Genomic DNA, 9158 nt, shown 5'->3' with positions numbered 1-9158 from the left:
TCAGCAATCAAGTATATCCCTTTTGGGAGACTGTTGTCTGATCTCTTGATTGAGAGTGGCCTCATTCAAGATCTGATCAATGCTGGTTGCACAGAGGATTTGAGCACAATTGTCAGTGATGTCTTCACTGCAAACTCCCTGAAGAAGATGGGTTTGGTCCAGAAGAAGATTGCTCCTGCTCATGAAGACACATCTTCTGAAATCAGAGGAAGAAGAATGCCTCTGAATGACTACCCTCTGTGGACACAAGCGGACAATCCTGACGCCATCAGATGCTATGTTGAAGACCTCAGGGCTCAAGGTTTCGAAATTGACCTTGATGATTTCGTCAGCAGACTGCCGCCAGCTCCAGAGTTTCCTTCTCCTCCCAAGAGGAAAGCTCAGAGGAAGATGGTTCTGGACGAATCTTCTGAGGAATCTGATGTCCCTCTGGTCAAGAAGACGAAGAGAAAGCCTGATGATGGTGATGATAGTGATAGTGAGGATGGTCCTCCCAAGAAGAAGAAGAAGAAAGTCAGAATCGTGGTGAAGCCTACTCGGGTGGAACCAGCTGCTGAAGTGGTCAGAAGGACTGAACCTCCTGCCAGAGTGACTCGATCATCAGCACATTCAAATCCTCAAGCTGCTCAGAATGTTCCTTCCAGTTCTACTCAGCCAAGCTCATCCAGACTCGACATCATGGAACAACGTCTTGACACTCATGAATCCATGCTGATTGAGATGAAGCACATGATGATGGAACTTCTGCGACGCACTGACAAACCTTAGTTTTAGGATCTCTTCTTTTTCTTCTTTTTCGTTAACATTGTTTTCCTTTTGTTAAACTCTGTTCCCTTTTTAATTTGTTCGTTTGTGATTATATATGCATATCTATTTACTTGTGTCACATATGTTTGCTAAACTCGTTTTATTCATAATCTTTTTATGTTTACATCATACATTACTTCCCTATAAAGTCTAGAATGGAGGATCTCTCCTCATTCTTCTGCACTCCTGGCGCTGCTCTGACCTATCTTTCTCCAGATGCTCCAGTACATGCTGGATGTTGCTGAGCCTGTTCTTTAGCTCATCCCTCTCCAGAATCTCTTCTGAAGTCTTGAGCTTCTCTTCCAAACACTCTTTCTCTTCCAGCAGCTTGAGTTCAAGCCGGCTGAGTTCTTGCACCTCCTCCACGAAGGCAAGAAATTCCTTCAGGTCTCTCTCCAACTCTGGACGCAGGTCCTCTTCCAACAGTGTCCGTGTTAGCTCCGAGATGGTCGTTGTACCCTCTGGATGCCTGATGTTCAGGAACAAGTCCTCTTCAAAGGCCTTCTTCCTCAGCTCTTCTAGTGCTACGTTGTATGATGCCATTCTTTTTTACTGAAAATTGTTCGAGGTGTGAAGCTTACCTTTCTCTCCAACGCTTTTTATAGGCTTCACTTTCTCTCTGCAAGTTAATGCTCCTACAGTTTCTCGAGGTTAAGTTCTTGGTAACTGACCCTTCTATTTACTCACTTGACCGGTGGTAAACGTTCATCCCTTGCATTAACTCTTTTATTTATTTCGCCTAACTCTGATTCTTACATCGTTTTCGTTTTCTTTAAACTTAGACCTTCTCTAAGGGGGAGTACCTTGTACTTCAAGCTAAGTTTTTCACACCCCAGGCTTTTTGCTTATGACAAAAAGGGGGAGTAAACCCAGTTTTTGATGTGTAAGATGTGTTAGTGTGATTTATTTTTCTTTTGGAGATTTTAAGAGTTCCACCTTCATGACCATAGATGTGTCACTGGGCAAATACAAGGAATACATTTCACTTCTTCAGAAGTGATTCTAAGTTGACTCTGATACCCAAGACTCTGATACCTTGTTCATGACTCTGATTACTTATGCGCTCTGTTTACTCGATTTTCATCTATGTCATAAGTTTTTCACTCTGAACTCTTATATTATTTAGCTCAGAATCTAGACTTTACTAACGTTTTCATCAAGTATTAGATTCAGGGGGAGCTAAGCTCAGAATCAAGCAGTGACTTGAATTCAGAATGAGCAAGATAAATTATTCACATCAGGATAAGTCTTATTCTATATCTCTAAACTCTGAGTGAATTCAGTTTAATGTTTAAGAATTGTTCATAAAAAATTTTAGTTTTGTCATCATCAAAAAGGGGGAGATTGTAAGATCAAGTTTTGATCTAGTAGTACAACTCTATGTTTTGATGATTACAAGTTAACCTTTTGATATGAACAATTGTGGTACTCTAACGTGTTTTTCTGAGTGTGCTATTTACAGGCTCTGACCTCAACTCAATCTCACACAAATCAGAAGCACTGTGTATAAAGAGTAACCCAAGCAACGCTTTCGCATTCACCATGTTCAGTATGAACAGTGGAAAAGCTTCAGAAGTTCTGAAGCTATACAAACTCTGATGTGGACTCAGTCGCTAGAAGCTCTGAAGATCCAGAAGTTCTGATAACCAAGAAACACTGAAGGTTCAGATGTTCTGATGGTGTAGAAGACTCTGAAGATCCAGAAGCTGAATAGTGGAAACTCTGAAGTCCAGAAGCAAGAAACTCTGAAGGCCATGTTCTTCCCTCTGAATTCAGAATCAGAAGATACAATGGTCAGAGGATCTGTGCTTTCCTTCTGACTCTGATCAACCGGCTTCACAAGTTCCAATATGAAGTATTCCCCTGATCAGAAGTCTCCTAGGTTAAAAGGTCAAGTCGCTATCCAAGTACAAAAGCAAGTGTACCTTCCTGACGACCTACCTAACGTTCTCAGCCACAGCAGAAGCTGGATTTTCCAGAACTGCCCTCCAACGGTAGCATTTCCCATGCAACGCTCAACCCTAATCCTTGGAGTATATATAGAGGCTGAAGATTGAAAGAAGCGGCTAGAAGAAGCATTCACATACGCAAGACATATTCAAAATATTCTAAGCTTTCTTTCATATGAAATTCATTGAGTTTACTATTAGCTTTTTAGAAGCAAATCTCTTGTAAACATTTCTTTGATAAACAGTTTGTTTAGTTCCTTTAGGAGATCAAGGTTGATCGGATCCTAGAGAAGACTAAGAGAGTGAATCTTAGTGTGAGCTAAGTCAGTGTAATTGTTAGTCACTTGTAGGTTTCAAGTGCAGTTGTAACTCTTACCTGATTAGTGGATTGCCTTCATTCTAAGGAGGAAGAAATCACCTTAACGGGTGGACTGGAGTAGCTTGAGTGATTTATCAAGTGAACCAGGATAAAATCCTTGTGTGCTTCTCTATCTCTTATCTTTAGCACTTAAGTTCTCGAAAGATTTGTCAAAATCTTTAAGGTGGAAGTTTTGTACTGAAAACGTTATTCAAACCCCCCCTTTCTACCGTTTTTCATACCTTCATATATGTGTGTGTGTGTGTGTAAAACGCACTTGAACTTTTGCATTGATTATTTTACCTATGTATTAAATACAATAGATAATTAAATACAAAACTAAAAAAACTATATCTACTTTATTATTCATTATATTTTTTTTGGGTACATATTATTCATTATATAAATTAATAATTGTTCAACTTTTCAATTTCCCATATTTTAAAATAATTTGTAATATTGGTTAAATTTGAATTATTAATTATAACTTGAGGACAAACTTTTAATAATAATAATAATAATTTAAATTGACTACTTTACATTGATAAAAATAAATTTTACATGAAAACTCTAAAAACATTAGTTATAAATGTAAAATTTATTTTTATTAATGTAAAGGTAGTCAATTTATTAATGAACACTCTAGAAAAATTTATCTAGAAAAATATTTTAAAAATTAAATAAATTTCTCTATAAGATATTTACTATTAAATATATCGCATGCGTCTAGATAAAATTTATTAATGAACACTCTAGAAAATTAGTAATAAATGTAAAATTTATTTTTATTAATGTAAAGTTAGTCAATTTAAATTATTATTATTATTATTAAAAATTTATCCTCAAGTTATAATTAATAATTCAAATTTAATCAATATTAATATTTATTTTAAAATATGAGAAATTGAAAATTTTAACAATTATTCATTAATATAATGATTAATAAACTAGATAAAATTTATTAATGACCACTCTAGACAAATAGTTTTTAAAAAATAAAAAAAAAATTCTCTATAAGATATGCGTGTATTGTTCGAAAAAAATACTTTCAAATGTGTTCTTTGACCTATTATATAGTAGTAAAACTATTTTCTCAAGTTTTCTTATGTTATTAGTAATATTTTCCTTTTCAAAAATTTTTAGGGTTAATGGTCAGATTAGTCCCTGAGTTTGGAAGCGAGTTAAATTTTAGTTCTTCTAAGGATAAATGACGCTTAGTGGCAGTCAAAAACTGCAGTGGTTGTAAAAAATGACTGTCACTAAACGTAATTTTTCCTTGGAGAGATTAAAATTAAACTCGCTTATAAAATCAGTGACTAATTTGATCATTAACCAAAATATTTATTAAATTTCAATAATATCGTTTATTTACATAAAGAGAACTCTAATACAAGCAATTTAATGCATAAAAAAGCTAATATTCATAATTTAGATATCTAAACACAATAATTTTTTCTATTATATTTTTATTGAAAAAATATTTTAATATTTATTATTTATATAATTACTCTATCGTAATTTTCTAATAATATTAAAAAATATTGTATGTAAATCCGTGCGTGCACGGATATAATATCTAGTAATTAATTATTTCATAGTGGTTTCAATTCAAGGAATAAATAGTTGAGCTTTTAAGTGTGTGGTCCATGGGTCACAGTTATGTCCAAAGATGATTTTTATACTCATCTATCGGCTATAAAAATATCTTGGTGGGAAAGAAAAGTAATATGAAGAATAATGACAACCATTTGGAAACGTATTTAATGGGAAAAGAAAAAGAGAACAAGGAGACTTGGAATCTCTATCTAAACGAAACGGAAAAGAGAACAACCACTTGGAAATGTCTTAAAACAACTGTAATAATGATATTTTCACAATTTAATTTTTATACACTTCATTTTCACTCCTTTTTATTTATATATCTCTCATGTTATTATTTATCACATCTCGTTCCCAAGGCCTCTCTTTTTTAATAATATGTTCTCTTGATCTTTCAAAAAAAAAAAATTATTTATTACATCTCATAATTTTTCTCTTTTACTTTTTTTTTTCTTTTTCTTTCTATATCTTTCATCTATTAACCTCTTTCCACCTTAAAAAAATGTGTGAAAGTAACATTATTCAAATGAACTGCCATCCACATACTCCTTATCTTTTCTTTTCACGTTCCAGCTGAAAATAAAATATTTTTGTAACAAAAGATAATGATGTCTTAATAATTAATTATTTAAAAGTGATATCTGTAGGAATACTACTTCTACTTATCTCTTCAAAAGAGTAGCTAGATTTCTAACGTGATTGTTTTAGGCTATTTATGTTTAGTCTGATTTGATCCGGTGTATTGATTTATTTAAAGATTTGTTTCATATTAAAAAAATGGGAGTTGTTATTAAACCTCCCCGCATCTATTTAAAGTTTAGAGTAAATTACACTTCACTACCTTGAGGTTTTCTTATATGAGACTAAACTCCAAACTTACTCAAATATTACACTCCACCCCACCTACTATTTTTTACCTATGAATTTTGTTACCAATTTATTTCACCAATATTTTCCTACGAATGTTTCTTCAAATTTAAAGTAAAATTTTTGCAAAACTATATCTACAAGTAATTCCACGGATAATTAGTGCAATTCCAATTTTTCCTTTTATTTTTTTTAGTCTATCCTTCTTCTTATATTCTTTTAAGATGATCTTTATAAATTTTTTAGGCAAGTGTTTTAAGAGTTAAAGTTTAGTTTATTTTAGGTTACTAATGTAAAGACTCAAAATTCTGAATTGCTATAATTCCAAATTTCAAATTAATTTTATTGTGTTACGCTCCAATTGTGTTTGTTTGAATGATTAATATGAATCGTTGTGCATTTGCCGATGTACCAAAAACAATCGTTGCGCAATACTATTCTCATGGTTGATTGCTTAGATTTTGAAATCACTTCAGATGGTTGATGCCTTTGAGTGGAATTTGCAGATGTTTATTTTATCGAGATGGCAACTTGAACGAATCATACCTTTAAATTAAAATTAGTCATTTAAATTCATTGAAACACAACCAAAATGTTTGGAGAATAACACAATAAAATCGATATGAAATCATAGCAATTCAAAATTTTTAATCTTCACAAAAATAATCTAAAACAAACTAAACTTTAATTCTTAGAACACTTGCATAAAAATTTTAAAAGGACCATGTTAAAAAAGAAAAAAAAGGAAAGATTACAAAAAATAAATAAAAGGAAAAATTGGAGAAAATTGCACTAATTATCGGTGGAATTTACCTACAAATATAATTTTGTAAGAATTTTACTCAATTTTGAAGAGGAATTCGTTGAAACATATTGGTGAAATAAATTGGTAACAAAATTCGCAAGTAATAAATAGTGGATGAGGTGGAGTGTAATATTTGCGTAAGTTTGGAGTTTAGTGTCATATAGAGAAACCTCAAGGTAGTTATGGTTTCTATTTTGGGTATTCCTTCCAACTACCTCTTCATCATAGTAGTCAGTCGCGGATCGCGGCCCGTCGCGGATGACCCCTGGACCGGTCTCGCCTCATAAGGGAGACTCGACCTCTATTCTGGGGCCCCAACCTTGACACTCGACTCCTGAAGACTAGTTAATTAGGCTTGTAGTGAATAAAGGCCCATGGTGCCTAGATGAGGCCCAAATGTAATAGGTTTAGGTTTAGGGTTCAGCCCCACTATAAAAGGGGATCCCTCATTCATAATAGAGGAAGTTCTCTCTTTGACATAACAATGGTTACCAATCCTACCCTAATCCTAGAGAAAGGTCTTCATTGTTCATGTAAGAACAGGTTTAGGTTTAGGGTTCAGCCCCACTATAAAAGGGGATCCCTCATTCATAATAGAGGAGGTTCTCTCTTTGACATAACAATGGCTACCAATCCTACCCTAACCCTAGAGAAAGGTCCTCATTGTTCATGTAAGAACATTTTGGCGCCTTATTGCCAAGTCATAATTTCAGAGCTAGCCTGTATTCAATGTGTAAATGAAGAGGAAGAAGACGAGTCTTTCGAGCACACGCTTCAGGTCGTGCGCGAGGTTTCCGTCTACGAGATCCCGCCGCGCACAACCTCCGGCGGCTACAAGTGCGGCGAGTGGCTGCAGTCCGACAAGATCTGGACCGGCCGGATCCGCGACGTCTCCCGCCGCGACCGCTGCGAGATCCGCCTCGAGGATCCCGCCTCCGACGACCTCTTCGCCGCGTGCTTCGTCTACCCCGGCCAGCGTGAGGGGTCGGTTGAGCCGGTGCTCGACTCGTCTTGCTACTTTGTCCTCAAGATCGAGGATGGTCAAGGGAAGCATGCGTTCATTGGATTGGGGTTCAATGAGAGGAATGAGGCGTTTGATTTCAACGTCGCTCTTTCTGATCATGAGAAGTATGTTCGCCGGGAGCATGATAAGGAATCCGGTAATGCTGATGCTGCCGAGGATTCTCAGATCCATATTCACCCTGCTGTTAATCACAGGCTTAAGGTTTGATATTATGGATCTGAGTTTTTGCATTGAATGATTCAGCTCTGGTTTAGTATCATGATTGTTATTTGTGAATTGTTTTAGTTCAAAATGTTTCTAAGATCAAAATCTTACTTAGATAACACTATATTCAACAATTTTGAACTTGCATATGTGATGGATGTAGGCTTGTTAATAGCGTAGTGTAACACCCCGATTTCCAGGTGTCACTTTAGTAACCAAAACTAAACTTTATGCAGAAAACAAGTAATTTTTTTTCGATTGATTCCTTTAAATAAAAGCGATAAAGGAAATAAAGACAAAACCCAACAACTAAACTAACCGATATACAATATATGCACATGTACAGCCTCAGCTGCACTCCACGTCACGCGCACTCGCAGTGACTCCAAGTAGTAAGCCCGCAGGCAAATATATACAAACCAGAACTGTAAGTAAAAGTATCAAAATTACAGTTATCCAAGAGAAAGTCGGCACTCAAAAATGGCCTGAAAGAAAGACCCCTATACTCCGACAGACTCTCTGTGATCCTCCTCAAAAGAACCACACAAAAAGCCACCTCATCGGAACCTACCCTGTCCCAAAAAGAAACTGACGATCAGAGCTCTACACAAAAATGACGCTAGCCTAACCTACCCTCCCAGCTCAGCTCACAGATCCTCCTCCTCCTCATCGCTGCTCGGCGAGTAGCTCTCCCCACTGCTCTCGGAGTCAGAATCGGAATCCACCGTAATCATCTCGGTGTCCAAGTCCACGACCTCCCTCCTAACTGTCCTGCGCACCGCCCTAGTCGAGCCAGTCTCCACATCCACCTCTCCGGTAAGAACATCCTCCTCCACCACCCTCATCAAGGGGTCCACACGGTAGCCGTGCGGTGAAGAGAAAGAAAAGAGACGTGAGGCAGATGGGACGACGAACTCCCTCTTCGGCCGCACAAGCCTAGAGGACGACGTCACGTCGGTAGGATCGATGGCAGTAGCAGGAGGTGGCGCAACAGGTGCAGCAACAGCAGGCTCAATCTCCACCGGGTCCTCCTCAACAGAAGGTGAAGTCGGAGGTGGTGCAGGTGGTGCATGACCAGTGCCTGGTCCACAGTGAACTGAGGGCGGCAAGTCAAAACTCAGCTCCATACGCCGTAGCACTCCTCTCGTCAGGCGTCCTCGCTCGTCCGTCCGGTCCTCCATGACCCTTCCCCTATACGTCGCTCGGTGACCAGGGACATCGATCACCCAAGCGGTGGGGGCAGCACGATCCACAAGCTCATACCTGATCCCCCCCGAGGGAGAGACCATCAAAAACCAGTCGGCCATCGACATCTGGCAGCAGGCCGACCGCCCAAACACAAACATGCAACCAAAGCCAAGGCGCTAGGGTCAACTCGCAGAAATATGTAGATATACACTCAACATGTGATAGGGGTATATATATATGTTGATATATGTATATATATAAACAATCCTAGCATGTTATGGCTCTAACATTGCTTCAATAATCAACCAGCACACAATTCAAGTCAGAATGAATGTATGCGTGATATGCAATCATGAA

At 37.2% G+C, this 9158-nt stretch overlaps 1 protein-coding gene across 1 annotated transcript; it reads left to right on the top strand.

Annotated features, from left to right (window-relative positions):
• The first annotated feature begins 7007 nt into the window (after positions 1-7007).
• LOC130719347 (uncharacterized protein At1g03900-like) lies at positions 7008-7793 on the top strand. The gene is made up of 2 exons (XM_057569973.1): positions 7008-7610; positions 7695-7793. Exons 1-2 carry the CDS (start codon positions 7008-7010, stop codon positions 7791-7793), a joined length of 702 nt encoding a protein of 233 aa, XP_057425956.1.
• Positions 7794-9158: the final 1365 nt, after the last annotated feature.

This window comes from Lotus japonicus, chromosome 5 (genome assembly GCF_012489685.1).
Source record: "Lotus japonicus ecotype B-129 chromosome 5, LjGifu_v1.2".
Lineage (NCBI taxonomy): Eukaryota > Viridiplantae > Streptophyta > Magnoliopsida > Fabales > Fabaceae > Lotus > Lotus japonicus.
Note: the sequence above shows the minus strand (reverse complement) of the source record. Positions and strands in the feature narration are given on the sequence as shown.

Coding starts and splice junctions, on each gene's coding strand:
- LOC130719347 (XM_057569973.1), top strand. CDS start 7,008: ATGGCTACCAATCCTACCCTAACCCTAGAGAAAGGTCCTCATTGTTCA. Junction 7,611..7,694: donor CTGTTAATCACAGGCTTAAG/GTTTGATATTAT, acceptor GAATTGTTTTAG/TTCAAAATGTTTCTAAGATC.